At 51.4% G+C, this 15,954-nt stretch overlaps 7 protein-coding genes across 7 annotated transcripts; 5 read left to right on the plus strand and 2 right to left on the minus strand.

Moving 5' to 3' along the window:
* Positions 1-298: 298 nt before the first annotated feature.
* Positions 299-3,280, plus strand: An15g05950 (uncharacterized protein; the record flags this gene model as incomplete). The annotated part of the gene is made up of 10 exons (XM_059744738.1): positions 299-340; positions 385-424; positions 526-725; positions 953-1,080; positions 1,163-1,292; positions 1,891-2,063; positions 2,270-2,354; positions 2,537-2,809; positions 2,887-2,975; positions 3,073-3,280. The coding sequence occupies 10 exons, from the start codon at positions 299-301 to the stop codon at positions 3,278-3,280; spliced, it is 1,368 nt and encodes a 455-aa protein (XP_059602589.1).
* A 671-nt stretch (positions 3,281-3,951) lies between these two features.
* Positions 3,952-4,987, plus strand: An15g05960 (uncharacterized protein; the record flags this gene model as incomplete). The annotated part of the gene is made up of 2 exons (XM_001397088.3): positions 3,952-4,406; positions 4,465-4,987. The coding sequence occupies 2 exons, from the start codon at positions 3,952-3,954 to the stop codon at positions 4,985-4,987; spliced, it is 978 nt and encodes a 325-aa protein (XP_001397125.1).
* Positions 4,988-5,585: 598 nt separating this feature from the next.
* An15g05970 (hypothetical protein) lies at positions 5,586-6,548 on the plus strand (the record flags this gene model as incomplete). Its single annotated transcript, XM_001397089.1, has 1 exon — positions 5,586-6,548. One exon carries the CDS (start codon positions 5,586-5,588, stop codon positions 6,546-6,548), a length of 963 nt encoding a protein of 320 aa, XP_001397126.1.
* A 467-nt stretch (positions 6,549-7,015) lies between these two features.
* On the plus strand, positions 7,016-9,166 carry An15g05980 (uncharacterized protein; the record flags this gene model as incomplete). The annotated part of the gene is made up of 5 exons (XM_059744739.1): positions 7,016-7,376; positions 7,467-8,137; positions 8,325-8,726; positions 8,978-8,988; positions 9,100-9,166. The coding sequence occupies 5 exons, from the start codon at positions 7,016-7,018 to the stop codon at positions 9,164-9,166; spliced, it is 1,512 nt and encodes a 503-aa protein (XP_059602590.1).
* Positions 9,167-9,572: 406 nt separating this feature from the next.
* An15g05990 (uncharacterized protein) lies at positions 9,573-10,607 on the minus strand (the record flags this gene model as incomplete). Its single annotated transcript, XM_001397091.3, has 2 exons — positions 9,573-10,252; positions 10,325-10,607. 2 exons carry the CDS (start codon positions 10,605-10,607, stop codon positions 9,573-9,575), a joined length of 963 nt encoding a protein of 320 aa, XP_001397128.1.
* Positions 10,608-10,721: 114 nt separating this feature from the next.
* An15g06000 (hypothetical protein) lies at positions 10,722-11,819 on the plus strand (the record flags this gene model as incomplete). The annotated part of the gene is made up of 4 exons (XM_059744740.1): positions 10,722-10,988; positions 11,208-11,330; positions 11,420-11,520; positions 11,627-11,819. 4 exons carry the CDS (start codon positions 10,722-10,724, stop codon positions 11,817-11,819), a joined length of 684 nt encoding a protein of 227 aa, XP_059602591.1.
* Positions 11,820-13,095: 1,276 nt separating this feature from the next.
* Positions 13,096-15,489, minus strand: An15g06010 (uncharacterized protein; the record flags this gene model as incomplete). The annotated part of the gene is made up of 1 exon (XM_001397093.1): positions 13,096-15,489. The coding sequence occupies one exon, from the start codon at positions 15,487-15,489 to the stop codon at positions 13,096-13,098; it is 2,394 nt and encodes a 797-aa protein (XP_001397130.1).
* Positions 15,490-15,954: the final 465 nt, after the last annotated feature.

Raw genomic sequence — 15,954 nt, forward strand, 5'->3', positions numbered from 1 at the left:
TGGAAGAGGCTAAGCCCAACGGCGAGATAGGCAAGCAGTCGGCCCGTGTGACTTGCAGCCAGCAAACGGAGGTATTTTTGTACAACGGAGCGGTAAGTCGGCGGAAGGAAGTGCCCAAGGATTGGCTTTATCTACTCGCCCCTGCGGAATGTTTTGAAGCGAAGGTAGGACGGGATGTGGGGGAGATCAAGAATGAGGATCCAGGTTTGGACGGTGATAAGGTGCATGCGAACCGAGGATCCCACGATGGGGAAAGGATAACCAGGAAGTGAACCTGAATGGGAGGGGTGTTCACTTAATGAGGATTCACTTCCGTCGAGGCCAGGCCAGGAGCGATGAGGTGTTCAGGGGAGGGAATGAGGGAGGGGAGGTGTTATCTTGCAGGTAAACCTATACAGTGACGAGTGTGATGGTCAGTCTCAAGGTTACATACAATGATGAACAACTGATGGTCGGTTCTCAACATTGTCGACTGCAGTGACGCGTGTCTTGCAAATAGGATCATGGAGTCACAGAAATGCTAAGAATGGTACAACGGTGACGATCCTAATGCAGGGAGACATTGGGTAATGCACCCAAAGAGCAGGGGGACCATGATTATCTCGGAAGGGGAGGGAAGAGGGGAGGGGGTGGGAGCGCAAGTAACAATGACACGGACAATGACATACAACCAAGAAGACTGTGCTGGTGGAGATCCCGCAGTTATGCTCGTTCCAAGCCCCGAAGTTAGAATAAGGCTGAGCCGAGGGTCGTAGACGATAATAAAATAGTAGGAGAGCTAATCAAATAAAAAAGAAAAAGAAAAATCAAATTAAAAATTTTATCGATCAATCAAAAATTCATTGGGAGGTATGCTTCATAAGGATGAAAGGGACGGGGATCGACGGAAGAATGGCGGAACCCATCAATTAAGTATTATGATCATTACGACGAAAAGTAACAACTGGACCAGCCGGTGGATAAGAGGAAAGCATTGCCGGGTCTCCACACACGGGAAAGAAAAGCGATGAGGGGAGAGAGTGAGAGTGAGAGACAGAGAGGGAGGGTGAGGGCGAGAACGGGGGGGAAAGTAGAGAAGAGGTGTGTATTTGGGGGGAGGTCACAAAGAGGGACGAGGCTAGTTACTACTTAGTTACTCCTAAGTTACTGCTAAGTTACAAAGGCAAGCTCCAGAGCCGCTGGGATGGAGCAGAATGCGACCATCGACACCAGACGATGTGACGCTGGCCGGTCAGTCGACTACCATGGATTCGTCGGATGGCTCGATCGGGGCCCCATTTCGGTCCCTCAAGGTAGAACCAGAGATTCAATCGCGCATCCTGCTTCCCCCCCATTGATTGATTGATTGATGATGATGATGGGATTTTTCTGCTTGTTTACTCGTGCTTGTCTTCGTCGTGGTCTTTTCCTCTCCGGGGCAGCGGCTTTACCTTCTTCTTTCTGTTCCCCCAATTGATTGACCAACGTCACCTTCTCCTCCTCTTCTCTCTCCCTTCCTTTCTTATCGGTGACGCCGCTACTTTAGTGCAAGTCAACATGGAGAACAATGGTGCTGTTCCCCATCTTCCTAGATTAATCATTCTTCCTTTTCAGGGAATTAATTCTCTCTCGCTCTCCTCCTTCCGCTTGCTAGTCTCCCCTCGACTGCTCCGTGCTAACAGTTAGTTACCCAGTTCTATTCCTATTATTCAGCTCTTGGTTTTCTTTCGATATTTCCTCATCCCGGTGTGTAGTAGGGACATTTAGTCGACTTCCGGGGGGAAAAAAAAAAGACAAGACTGCTCAAATGCAGCAACTAGTAAACAACGCAACTGTCTTTTACACAAATGTCAGAAAGCAATCAAGTGTCCAGAGGCAAGAAATTAATTGCTAAGATAAACGATTTTGGAGCCAAACAAACCATGTGGTGGGAAGTGGGGCGATACCTCCATCTGTGATGCACAGACTGAGCATCAACGCCCGTCGAGTCAGAACCCAGGTGGCTCTCACAACTTAGTCTATTCAGGGCGCTGTCTTCCATTCCTCCCATTCGCTGTTACCATCGTGTGGGTGGATAAAGAAGCGTAAGAGGGAACTGTGCTTCGGCCTCTTCGCTTGCCTGGACGCTGTGGTATTTTGCACACGAAGTGCCGTTCTGCCTCTCCGGCTCAACCGTTGTTTTGGAAAGCTAAGTGCAATCAGGCCCCCGTATTCCAGCCACACCTTCATCAACTGACTCTTTACTGTCAAGAAACCATAAGATCGTCTGTTCACGGTGTACAGAGTCCAGATTCATCATCACGACCTTTCTAAATTCTCATGCTCCTAATTCCCATGATGATGGTGAGATTGCTGTGGAACCTGAGATGAAGATGGTACCCATGACCGGCTGTCCTGTCAACAAGCTCCTTTTGGAAGATTCTCGCTAGCATCGTGTAGCAAACCTACAAACGTAAGCACGAATTCCTGGCTTATTAGGCTATTGGGCGGATCGAACCTTCGCAGACGGTGTCTGGACTCAGCATCTGCTGTAACCGTCATCTAGGGTCAATGTCAGACACTAGACTCCGAGGTCGGAGAGCCGTTGAGTGACGGCGGAGCAGGGAAAAATAGCCTGCGGAGTGCGGAACTCCCGAGATGTCCAGCGCGCAGACGCCTCTGGGATCTGCTTGATAGGGGTAGTGTAGGGACCAGCGGACCCTGCAACAGCAGAAGTTTGGCATTAGAGGTCATCCCTAGGACCTCTAGCTCCGCCTTACGACCATTCTTCGCAATGGAGGACATGGGAAATACTGGAAACACTCAAACCCTCACCTTCGAGTCATTTCTGGTATTGTGATCGTCGAAACTACATTCAGAAGAAGCTCTTTTGGGTGCCTACTCCGTAAAGTGTGAGTGCTAGTCAAGTGGAGTCTTCCGAGTACTAACCCTTTGCAAATCGGCTGGCATAAAGCCTGCGCAAGCGCTAATGATAGGCCACAAGTTGCCGTTCACCGGTTATTCTATGTCCCTATCTACAATCTATCCAAGGATATTAGTCTGTCACTAGCGAACAATCACGCCATGTGATAGACCTTTCGGTAGCGCTTGGAGGGTTGCAGATATCATGCGCTCTCGGATGTATTGCCCTATGCTGCCCATTACAATGCGACTAATGCTCGCGAGCAGACCGACTATCCGTCAAGCAAACGCTGGCCGATGCTGCAAGAGTACCATACAAGGCCGTGATTGTAGTGAGTACAAACCATCGCGACGCTACAGATGCACCCTAGTCACCAAGCTAGCCGATGCCAAGCATTGATGCTTGCATCTTAACAGTGCCAGCAAGCATGATTCGTACACAATCCATATCATATATTCCTCCTCTTTGATCTGATTGGCTGTGGAGCGTTGAAGGCTGGGATAGAGGCCAAACTACTCCGTAGTGATAATTCAAAGCCGGGGTAGCATGGTCCACAGCAGGGCAGATTCACTTTCGCAGATGCTACGTCTGGTCTGCTAAGCAGGTTGGAGCAGCATGTATGGGAGAAGCGGAGTAGTCTTCAAGTTAGTTAATTAGACTCAAGGAATGATGCAACCTCGGGCCATGCATGATTCTTCGACGGCAGTCCAATGTAGGAAAAGATCGGAGTGAGTGAGTACTAGCCCACGGTAGACATCACCAGTCAGCTAAGAAAGGATACTCCAAAGAGTCGATTAGAGCCTATCAGCCAACGGTCGCTTCTGTGGATGAAGCTCTCAGCCTAGCAGGGCTGTTTGGGCTGACCGGGGAGTAAGCGATTCTCAGTGTAACGAGAGGGCGAAATGCTGGGTTGCTCTCGGAAACCCCCGCCGAATGGCATCGCTGGATCGAATCGCGATCTCCCCACATTCACCTCTGGTCTCACTTTTTTCCATCATCATCATCCTCCCCCTTCACCAACCTTTATCAACCTTCCATTACTACCGTTTAAGTAGCGGGTAGTAGCCAATATGGAAAAACTCCCAACTCAATCCAAAGCCGACACTTCCGGCTATGTCGACCTCTCCGAGTCGTCCGTGGCGCGCCCGATCAGCACCCGTCGCGACCGGGTCGTTACTCGGCTGGCCGCATGTCTGGGGCTCATCACCATCGCCTTCCTAGCTTTATCATGGACCCCTATCTCCATTTCCGGCTTTAAGCTCTTTTCGTGCCATAGATGGAGAGGACAGCATGATGTTTCATTTCCCCCTGACTTGGGCAGGGAGGAAGCTCCGTTGATGAATGGTCCACTGCATGAACTGTCCACCCTGGACGGGAGCCGCCTAGCCTCGAGTAACAGAATTCCCCTGGAGGCTCATGTCATGAGTAAATGCCCCGACGCTCGGGATTGTCTCCAACAGCTTGTCATTCCTGCTATGGAGCAGATCAGCGATAAAGTCGACTTCAAGCTGTCTTTCATCGCCGCGTATGTAGACTTCCTGTCCTTTCGACCTTCTAGCTCGGAAAACTGACACTGTGCCCAGAGTATCCAACAAGTCATCAGAGATCCAATGCATGCACGGTCCCACCGAATGCATCGGTGACATGCTCATCCTCTGTGCAGCTAATCTGCCTTTCCCGCCTGAGTCCGGTGCCATGTGCTCCAAGGATGCTCGTACTCCAACAATCCGGTCGCTTGGGTTCGCCAACTGCCTTATCAGCTCGTATCCCGACATTCCGAAGCGCGACCTGGTTCAGGGATGTGCCTTGGAGCATGGTATCGACTTTGAGGCTCTTAACAAGTGTGCCAGTCGAGAATATGATGACCTTGACGACGATGATGATAGCGACGAGAAGACACCGCTTAGTGGCATTGCTCTGTTGCGCCAGAGTGCATTACATAGTGACAAGCTCAACGTCAGGACCAGCTGTACTCTGCGCCTGAATGAATCTACCTGGTGCGTTCGGGATGGTGGAGTCTGGCGAGACTGCGCCCAGGAAGGAGAGGGCAGCAAGGTCTCGGTGCTTGTGGACGAGGTGAAGAAGCTGTGGGACAAGGTCAACTAAGTCCCTGGTATGCTTGGTGAGATACTAATAATGTGCTATGAGTGATGTGACAGTGTTTCCGTGATGCAAAATGATGCGTGAAGGCAACCTATGCCATATATGCAGTATGACATGTCCTTAGCTGAACAGTTTGTATGCCTACTACTTAATGATAATCATTGTTCTTTTCGTCGCTTGCCCGTTATTTCTACTCCTTCCTGTTCCACATCGTGGTCTGGCACATTTTCTATAGCCTTTTGTGATCAGTTGTTGAGTTTGCACCCTTCAATGAGCCCACTCAAGCTGTGACTCTGCAGCACTGTGCACTGCCTATGTGTCAGTTCAAACACGAATCTGCCGTACGAGGCTGACCCGCGCTACGATTCACTATCTGTAAACATTTCTCAGTGTTTATGTTGTGCGGAACAGATCCGATATCTCTCATTCTTACTTCCCCCTGACCCTCTGAAATCCTCAGTACACCTTTTCTCTTTTTATCAGCGAGTGTGCATCCCCATAAACGTTCATTGTCATCGAGAACTATCCTTTTACCGTTCTCTATCCAAGCAGTCCTGCTCTGATCCATTACCGATACATAAAATCGCTAAAAGCAGCAACCATGGCCAGTCGCGATGGCCACATGCCCGAGCCATTCCAGCGCAAAGTAGACGAGCTAGTAAGGAAGTATGACCGCATCATTGAGCCCAATGCTGTTTTGCATGCCATCCTTCAGGACCCAGAGAGTCTGAACTCTCTCGTCAACGCAATTCAACGCCAGGCATCGCTCGTGAGACACCGGTCTCAGAATCCCGAAGACGGAGAGATTACCGTCTTTGACAACGCTCTGATGATTTTGTCCGGTAATGGCCATGATACCCAAGACATCGGAGCTCTCGAACTATACCTGGCCGAATATCTTGGGATCTGTACCTTTTCTCCCATCACCCATGCTAAACAAGGTTTGCATGAGTATGACATGCTCCAAAACACCGTGACCGGAGGTGACCTTTGCCCTTCTACCTTTCATTTAGCATTCCTTCTATGGACAATTCTCACTAGCTTCGCAGAAAGTGTATCCAACAGCACCAATGACAGAACTACAGCTGCAGAACAGCAACCCCACTCAAGTCCCGAACAAGCGGTCAATACTTATGTCCAAGGACACGAGCATCCTCGGAGACAGCAGCACATACTTCCTCCACGGCCACCTCCGACCCTTGAGGAAATCCGTCGCCGCGAGCAAGTGGAACGACTGCTTCGGATCTATGAAAAGGCCAAGGCGGAATACAACAAGAAGAATCCCGAAGAAATTGATGTCGGCTTGGCCAGATACTTCCGCGATACAGCTGAGACTACGCTTGACTTTCTGCGAGTTAATGACATGTCAGACCATCCCCTGATTCCCGATATCGAATTCTCGTTTGAACGCGCCAAGTGCAAAGCTGCTCAGTTGGCGGGCCGGGGTCGTCACTTCGACCAGCCTCAGGCAGCAGCGTCAACACCCAACCATCCTTCTAAGAACAGGAGAAGACGCCGTCCCCGATATCGCGAGGTTGACTCCTATCGTCCTGGTCATAAGTGATGGCAGTGTGGAAAGGCTGCTGTTGCTCGATCATTGAGGGTTGGTTTAGTTGCTGGCGTTTTGAAGCGTTTCTAACCTCGGTGCATTGGATGGGCGTTATCCTGTTTACAATATGTATTCTGGGGAATGAATTGAATTGCAGCATGGCAAAGCGGGAAATTCTAAGGGACGGAGAGACGGGTGGAATGTTGCTGTATGATAGTTAACCGGCTAGTACTTTGTAGTTAATGAAATGGACATGAAGGCTTGGCGCAAATCGCTGCTTTAGCGGCCACCACGTGCCCCCGAACTGCTTCTCGATGTTGACTTGCTCCATCGCGTGTACGTAAACCTCCGAGTAGAACAATTCCATCGCTTTTAAGTCAAAGCAGTCAATCCCGACCAGCATTTCCGGTAGTGGTCGGGTCGTTAGGCTTTCAGGAGGCATGATTTTCTAAACCACCCTAACCCCTCGCAATCCACCAAAGATGGCCTCCTTGCGCCCCGGGCCGACCGAGGCCATCTCCGTCTCCAGTGGATCATCGTCTACCCCTCAGTATACGCCTGTCTCTGATCGCTCCGAGAATGATGGTTCTCCCAATCCAAATCGACCAACGGCTGGGTCCCTGAGAGTTCAGACAGCCTTCAGCTCAGACGGGGAGTCGTTTACTGACGACGGGTTCGATGAAGGATATGAATCCTACGAAGATGTGCAGCCCCTTTCGAGTAGTAGAACTAGCATGCCAAAGTACACAAAAGAGGAAGAGAAGGGGGTCATCAAGCAATTCGATCGCAAATTGGTCCCTTTTCTAGCTCTCCTCTATCTGCTTTCGTTTCTAGATCGCTCAAGTACGTGGTTTGTCCACTATCGCAGCCAAGACCTTCTATAAAACCACACGTTACCCATCATAAGATTGATATCAGCTAACACTAAGCCAGACATTGGAAATGCCAAAATCGCCGGTCTCGCAGACGACCTGCATCTCTCGTCATCGCAATATGAATGGCTCCTCACGGCCTTCTACATCACCTACATCCTCTTCGAATGGATGACGCTCATGTACAAAGTCGTCCCACCGCACATCTACATCGCTCTCTGCGTCTGCGGCTGGGGCCTCGTCGCATCTTTACAATCGCTCGCTACTTCATTCGGAGCCCTCGTCTTCCTTCGAGCAGCTCTCGGCATCACCGAAGCAGCATTCGGCCCTGGCGTGCCCTTCTATCTTTCACTCTTCTACAAGCGCGAAGAGCTCGCCTTCCGAAACGGCCTCTTCATCTCCGCTGCTCCCCTCGCCTCATCCTTCGCCAGCAGCCTAGCCTGGCTCATTGTCCGCGTGAGCGACAACGGCCCAATCGCTCCCTGGCGTACCCTCTTCCTAGTCGAAGGGTTCCCCAGCATCATCGTCGCCGTCTTCGCCTGGGTAGTCATCCCCGATACACCAGGCAGCGCCTCATTCCTGAACCCCCGGCAGCGGGCAATCGCACAGCTCCGCATGGACGAGCTCAAACCAAACCACAGACCACATCAGCAGCAATCGCAGCAACGCAAATCCTTCAACTGGAAAGAAGTCAAGAAGACCCTCGCCGATCCCAAATCCTACATCACAGCCGTGAGCTACCCTCCATCTCTTCCCCCCTCTCCTCTGCCCCAACTAATATCCAACAACACAGTTCATGTTCTTCAGCTGCAACGTCGCCTTCAGCTCCATGCCTGTCTTCCTTCCCACTATAATCCAAGAGTGAATACTTACCCCTTCCCCCAAATACTCCCCCAAAAAACTAACAAAACCAAAACAGCATGGGCTACAGCTCCCTAACATCCCAAGCCCTCTCCGCCCCACCGTACCTCCTCTCCTTCCTAACCGTCCTCTTAACATCCCACCTCTCGGACCGCACACGCACGCGCAGCCCCTACCTCATCTTCCACGCGCTCTTGTCCGCAACCGCCTACGCCGCAATCGCCCTGGCGGGGCATTTCCACTCCTCCCTCCCATCTCCCATCCACGTCGCAATTCGCTACCTGGCCGTCTACCCCGCCACATCGGGGTTCTTCTCCGCCATCACGCTAATCATCACCTGGACCATGGACAACCGGCCCGCGAACGAGGGGAAGGGCGCCAGCGTGGCCCTGCTGAATGTCATTGGGCAGTGCGGGCCGCTGCTCGGCACGAGGCTGTATCCGGCGAGTCAGGGGCCGTGGTATGTCTCCCGGGATGGCGGTCTGCGCGGGGTTTATGGTACTTGTGGCGGCGTTGGCGGGGTTGTTGAGATGGTTGCTGGGGAGGGAGATGAGGGGAAGGGAGATGGGGAAGGGGGATGATGGGGATGAGGATGGGATTGAGTTGGAGGAGGGGGGTGGGGAGGAGAGGGAGGTGCTTATGGGGTATATTGGTGAGAGGGGTGGTGGTGGTGATAGTGGGGGGAGGGAGAAGTTTACGTATATTTTGTAGAGGGTTGGATTGTACGTAGTAGAGTTCTTGAGATTTGGTGATTTGGTATTTATCTTAAGTTGATGAGATTATTGGTGGGTTGGATAGTGACAGGGTATGGAGGGAATCTAATAACTGGTTAGGTTAGATAGAAGGATACCGGCATGCTCGGACTATGATAGAATCATCAATTTATCAACAATTCGGTAGGTTATAGTGCTCTCAGTGGTGGCTGAAGTCCATCGTATTCTTTCGAAATCCTTCGACCCAAACTGCTATCAGATCATCCCATTAAACCAAATCAGTTATTTGACGCGCTTGTAACCCCTCGTAACCAAAGAATGCAACAAGAAAAAGCTGATGAGGCCATGAAGATAAGAAACCGTATGTATGATACATTAAAAAGAAGCCACGGGTATGTCTCCCCTTTCCCCAAAAAAAAAAGAATCATCCATAATAGGCGACTTTTGAAATGCTCATCCCTTCCACAAGGCTATTTATAGAACTCCTCCCCGGACCCTCTCTAAATACCATTTCCCAACGTGTTATGTATTCATTGCCAACTCCGGTAGTAGCATTTTTTTTTTGGTGATCATTGACAGAGTGAAGTGTGTGTTTACCATGCAGTGTGGCCACCGTCGATGAGCATGGTGCTACCGGTCATGAAGCTGCTCGCATCACTCAGAGCGAAGAGAGCAGCACCCCGGAATTCCTCCGGGTAGGCAAGACGTCCGAGCATATTCTCGGCTTCCCAGACAGCTCGGGACGCAGGGTTTTGCTGGAACACCTGTTCCACCATTGGGGTGATGATATGGCCGGGGCACAGGCTGTTCACACGGATACCGTGACGGCCCCATTCCATGGCAAGGGATCGGGACAGCTGGATCACAGCTGCCTTGGAGGCGTTGTAGACGGGAGAAGTCATGCCCTTGTTGGCAATCAGACCGCTCATGCTAGCAACGAGAAGGATAGAACCCTTCTGTTGGTAGTTGAACATCTGCCGCGCAGCAGCAGTGGCCGAGTTGAAGACTCCATTGAAATTGATTTGCATAACTTCGTTAAGAGCCACCTGCGAGTGTTCCAGGGCGCTCTGCAGGTGGTTGATTCCTGCGGCGGCAATCATGCCATCTAGTCGCCGGTTCTTGCCTGCGATTTCCGCGAAGCAGTCGTTCACTTCAGACTCATCCCGGACATCAATACGGTGGTACTCCAGGCTGCCACCGTAGTTCTTCTCGGCATGCTCTTGAGCGGCGATGAAGTCGGGGTGAGGAGACTCAAGTCGATCCAAGCAGTAGACTGTATACGAAAATTTAGGTTAGGAATCGGTTCAACGCAAGAATTTGGCTTCGGAGATACTTGGAATCTTACCTTTCGCACCAGCCTCCATCAAAGCTTCAGCCATCGCCAATCCGAGTCCTCGTCCACCACCAGTGATGGCGAAGACACGGTCGTCGAGGTCAAACTCGCGGAACCGGTGTCCCTGCTTGGGCTCGCCTTTCAACGACGGTATCCGGGTTTGAATGTGGTGTGAGCCATGTGAGCCTGACCCTGTGGAGTGCAGCCGCTGCGACATGGGCTGAATCATGGCAGATGGTGCCCAAGACCGGGCTGGGGCCATGGCCGAGAGCGACCGGCACAATACAGAACGCATGGCAATGGTGCGTGCAAGATTAGGTAGATTAAAGATTAAGGTATAAAGGACGAAAACGGAATGGAATCAACTGTGCACGCAAAGCAAAGGGTCTTTGGCTACCACAGGGGCGCGATGGCTATAGAGAATATCGTCGACTACCATTGTTCTGGTAGGGAAGCTGGGGTTTATAGACCTGGAGAAGACCAACGGACAACGACCCGTCGAAACCGCATATCTCCCAACTGTCGCACAAGACATCCGAAAATAGAAGGATTCGAAAAATATGATGGCCGCGTGATTGCCTTGATGGGTCCATCGTCAGATTCTAGAGCTGCTTTCACGATGACTTCAAGACCCAGACCACACCCCCGCCCAAGACCATCCGTGGTACCAGGGCTGGTCCATGCATAAGCTATGGCCAGGAAAGCTTGCCACAGGGCGACGCAGGGCGGAAAGGCAGGCATCGGACGCATAACAGAGCAATAGGGGGGAATGGTAGTGTCTGAAGCAGGTATCGTGACTTCTCTCATTGCTTGGTTGCTGCACCCGGCAAGTCACCCTGATCATTTGATCGAGGGATGACGATCAATCATTCATTAAAGTGGAATGGCCCACCAGAACGGGATTCCCGTGTACGGGGAGACCGAGCTGCTGGATCAGATTGGAACCAACGCCGCCGCAATAGCGGTCAGGACAGCTCCATCAGCGACTCATGCGAATAACTCCTATATTGGCCACTCAGTGAATCAGAGAATTGTTTCTACGGAAAATGATTCCTCGGATGTCTGAGCCGTTCTAAACAGAGAAGGATGGTAATGGTGGTGCAAGAGGTAGCGTGCGAAAGCAGGGTAGAGCTCTCCCCGGCTTCCTGCTCCGAAGGCTTCCATGGAATGGAACCCTCCAATAACGGTCTCGGCATCGAAGTGGTGGTGTAATTAATCTGCCCTCGCAGCATGGAACCGTCTCCACGGCATCCGCGCCCCATCCTGCAGGAAGATAAGAGTACAGTACTTTTTAGTGAGATCCGGGAGTTGAAGGGCTGCCCTTTCCGGGTATCCTTGCTGCATCGGACCCGATTTTCATGGGGTCATTCATCCTTCTAGATTTTCTCCCCAGTGCGGCGGTGATCTTCCCCACGCTTTGGGCGGGTTTGAGAATAAGCAAGTATGGCACATGAGAGGTTCATCATTCATAATCCCAAATGTCGGTGGCCTCAAAATTCGCCGATAGGTTATGCCGGCTTCCCCCCTTTCTCTGCTGGCGGCTCTCGAGTTGCCGGTTGTCCCCCCAGAACTCTCATACTCCGCACCCCGTACATGACCCAGGGAGGGCGTAAGGATGGTACTTTTGCCACTATCGCACGAAGCTTCCGAATAATGACAACCCGGGACTGTACCATGGATGACTCCGACGGCATATCATTGTCCAACGATCGGAGCATTCCAGGATGCAGATTCCTCGAGATCTGCCAAGATGCCCTGCCTCCCCCATATTCGAACCCTTTCTGTCTCTTTTTGTTTTCACCTCTTGCCCCCTTACACAATTAGCATTCGATCCAATCTTTTGCGAGACAAAAGTCCAGTGGCAGTCGTATGTGCAGGACAGGGGTAAGAGCCAAGACCAGGACTCGGGGGACGGGAATGGCGCGAGAATCCCAACGTAGACCAAAGGAGAGAAAAGTAAACAATCCTCCTCTTCCGTACCGGCCAGAGTGACTTTCCTATTTGGGTAATCCGTGATAGGACCGAACACTGATCATGTGCATCGTCAGACTTTTCACGTTTGTTTATCAATAAACTGGGCGGAGAACAGCTGTCGCGATCCTGCAGGCAGTCTAGACTGCACCGACCGTCGAGATGGGCGACCTTCGTTTCATCTTTGCACAACTGGCCCTGAGCCTGGACAAGATTGAGACCTCCGGCATCTCCATTCGATGCTAATTATGCATGTAAGCATGAACTAGCATGTCAGCTGGGATTAGTGCTTGATTCTCTCTATTCAATGAGACCAGGGAGTCCGCCCATCCGGAAGCATATCTTCGAGTCTATTGATTGATTGGAAGCCCCGTGAAGTAGATTGTAGCATCCTGTCAATGCGGCAAGATCGGTTAATGTTAATTGATAATTTGGAAATCCCTCCAATTTAGATGAATCTCAAAGCCCAACCACACTTGGACGATGAGCATAACTGCAGGGAATTGGGTGTCTTTGGGCGCCTTTGCTTGGGAGGAAGAGGACGCGTGGAACTAAGTACGTATGTTTACGCACTGGCGGCAATAGGCAAGCAGATCTCGCCCGAGGTCACGTTCCTCCTGGCAGAGCACATGGGCCTAGAACAGAACACATTACAGACAGAAGCCTATCCATAGCCACTTTCTTACACCGTAAAGCCATGCTATTCATAAATCATAACGTGACATGACAGTCATAATCTGTCTTCGCTGCTCATTAGCCAGCCACGGCTCGACCACCTATATGCAATGTGCCAGCAATGAACAGCCTTCTAATTATGCCATTTCACCGAAAGTACCTGCAGCAGTGACTCCAAGTCCCATGCCTCCATTAGCATTGCCGAATTCCAGCTTCATGAGCAGACGGTCAACACCAGCCGCTTTCCGAGGCACATAGTGGAAAGAGCCGGGCTCGGTCGCAGAGCCATTGGCTTGAAGCGACCCGTTTTCACGAGAGTCCCTCACAAAATCAAGCATCTGCCGCCCCTCTCCAGATCGGCTGTCATCAATGTCTCGCAGGCGTGCCACAGCATCCTTGATTCCTGCTTCGACACTAGCCCGCGCAACACCGAGTGATTGCCATACCCCCCTCTCTTCCCCTGCATAGTCTACTAAAGCATCGACAACGCCCTCATCGGTCTCAAGGTCCATGTTGCGCTGTATGCTTTCCAGTCGAACTACTAGCGCAATAAAGTGTTCCACACTCGTCAGTAAGGATCGGAGGGCTTTGGTAAAGGGTATGTCCGTGAGGAAAAGCGATTCAACAAGAGAAAAGAGATAGCGACGATGCGCCGCGGTCAATGTTTCAGGGTCATGCCGTTGGACCGTCTGACTATCACCTCCGGAACCAGAATCGGCCGGGTCGTCAATGCCCTGAAAATTATCGGTGCGCTTACTATTAGCGGAGGAAGCGGTTCCAGGCCGTGAGCCCGTTGTTGGAGATCCACCTTCGATCCATTCTCGAAAATGTTGCCAGTTGCCATTGAGAACTTCTCCCTGGAAGTAGCTTCCTATTTCTGACAGTACAAAGAGGGAGGCACTGCTCGTTGCCCAGATTGGCCTCATCTGCCGAGTCCTGATGTTGTCTCTTTGTCTGCCGAGGTTGAGTCTACTCTGGCCGTAAGGGGTGCTGCTGCGAGGCGGACCCCATGGAGACGGATGGATCTTTCGAAGGAATGTATGCTTCCACAAGTCGCCCAAATGCATCTGGGCGCGTCGGATACCGAGAATGTAAGAGTGAATCTTCGAGTAGACCGATATATCAGAGGCGGAAAGAAACAAATCGAGGGGCGAGCGGACGTGGACCGAAAGACATGTTGGAGTGGGGAAAAGAAGGTCGTCGAAAGCGACGTCCGAAATTCTGGCATTCATATCTGATCCAGCAATGTCGGGAGACAGCGCGGGGTTGTTATCCACATCCTGCTTGATCGACAGCCGAAGCAGCTCCTTTGCTAAATCGAGTTCATCGTCTGCGGGATCGTCTTCTGTTTGCAGAGAGTAGAGCTCTGAGAGCGTTTGTGACAGAGCAGTCACTACATCTCCTTCCTTAATAGAAAGGCCCTTTAGATCTTCTAAAGTTTTATACCTGGAGGCTGAATGCCCGTGTTTCCGATACCTCTCTTGAATGCGGGTATCAGCATGAGATACCAATGCCGTCGCAAATTCGCCCCGTCGGAGTAACAGAAAATCATGGAGAACCGAGAGGACTTCGAGGACCTTGGGTAATGGGAAAATCTTGGAGAGCGTGCTTTGCGACAGAGAGAGCCGGATGGCATTCACAGCACTTGACAGTCTCGACGCTGATATAGGTGATTTCAATGCAGCAAGCTGTTCTATATGCTCCGTGTGTAGTGTGACCGAAGTAGTCGATAACCCAGCAGAGGGGTTCGCAGCAGGTGCATTGCGCTTTGCTCTAATGAGATTCAACGTCTTCCCGATGAATAAGATAGATGAGGCCGTATGAGCTGTTACAAACTGAGGCAGGAGCTCTGAATGCACGATGAACTGCGTGGCAGTGGGCGGCCGATCATGGCTTGCATTTTCGCGTTGTATGAAGAAGTCGGACCCACCGAGGATGGGGAGATTTCCGTACAGCAGCCAGGGGGACAATTGCCTCATCCAAGCAGTCTCTGCAATACCAACCAAATGCAAAGCTATGTCTTTCAGGTCAACGTACCCTGTTTGCGTTTCCGCCCGAAGGTGATCGATCAGAGCCACGCCAGTGCAAAGCTGGTCTTTATTCCGCGAGTATATGGGCCATATTAACCTTACGGTCTCCCACAGCCATTCCAATCGTCGCGTCCATGGAGAAAATTCGCCAACAATCGTCGACAATGGCACAATTCCGTAACCGCCCACGTATCCACTATCCTCAACCAGAATCGATTTCTCCACTTCTAAGATTTTCCTCTGGAATTCACCCAGGTGACGTGAACTGATCGCCGTCGAGACTGCACGACAGATAACAGAAGGGTGGGACGAAGAAATTAAGGCAGTATGTGTTCGTAGGTCGGTATGGAGGCGGCTCAGATGGGCAAGAGAGGCGAGGAGGGCTTTCTCCGGAGGGGAAACCAAGGGAAAGGCATCTTCAGAGATAGCACCTCCTTCAGTCTCTGGATTGAAAAGAGGCGATGGCTGACCCGAGAGGGAGAGGAGGATCTCGTGGAGCATTGTGCGCGGATCTCTCTGGAGACGATAAAGTCAGATATCTAGACAGGCCCAAAAGCACGAGGGTAAAGCACAAACCTCAAGGAATGATCCTTATCTTTTCTGGTTTTATGACGCTGCCAGTATAGAAGTCCACATCCAAGAAGTTCGTATCGACACATGTGAAGAAGTTACCCTAGAACAAGCCACTCTAAAAGGAAAGGCACGGGTCACCGCGTTGTTCAACGCAGTAAAGCCGCGGCGCGTCGCGCAAGAGATGCGGCGTAGAAAGAATGGCTCAGGATTGAATCTAGATGACTGTCAGACATCAATGTTAGCACTATTGAGGCCAGGCTTTATCCGGGCCAATCTCATCTGGATCCGAGCGCCTCCAGGGAAGATGCCTCATCACCGCCGCTTCTACTGCTCTGGAGCTCATTGTCACTGACTTAATGGGAGTTGCCGACTCGCTGCTGGGCGTGTCCGCGG

Source organism: Aspergillus niger, assembly GCF_000002855.4.
Source record: "Aspergillus niger supercontig An15".
Taxonomy (NCBI): domain Eukaryota; kingdom Fungi; phylum Ascomycota; class Eurotiomycetes; order Eurotiales; family Aspergillaceae; genus Aspergillus; species Aspergillus niger.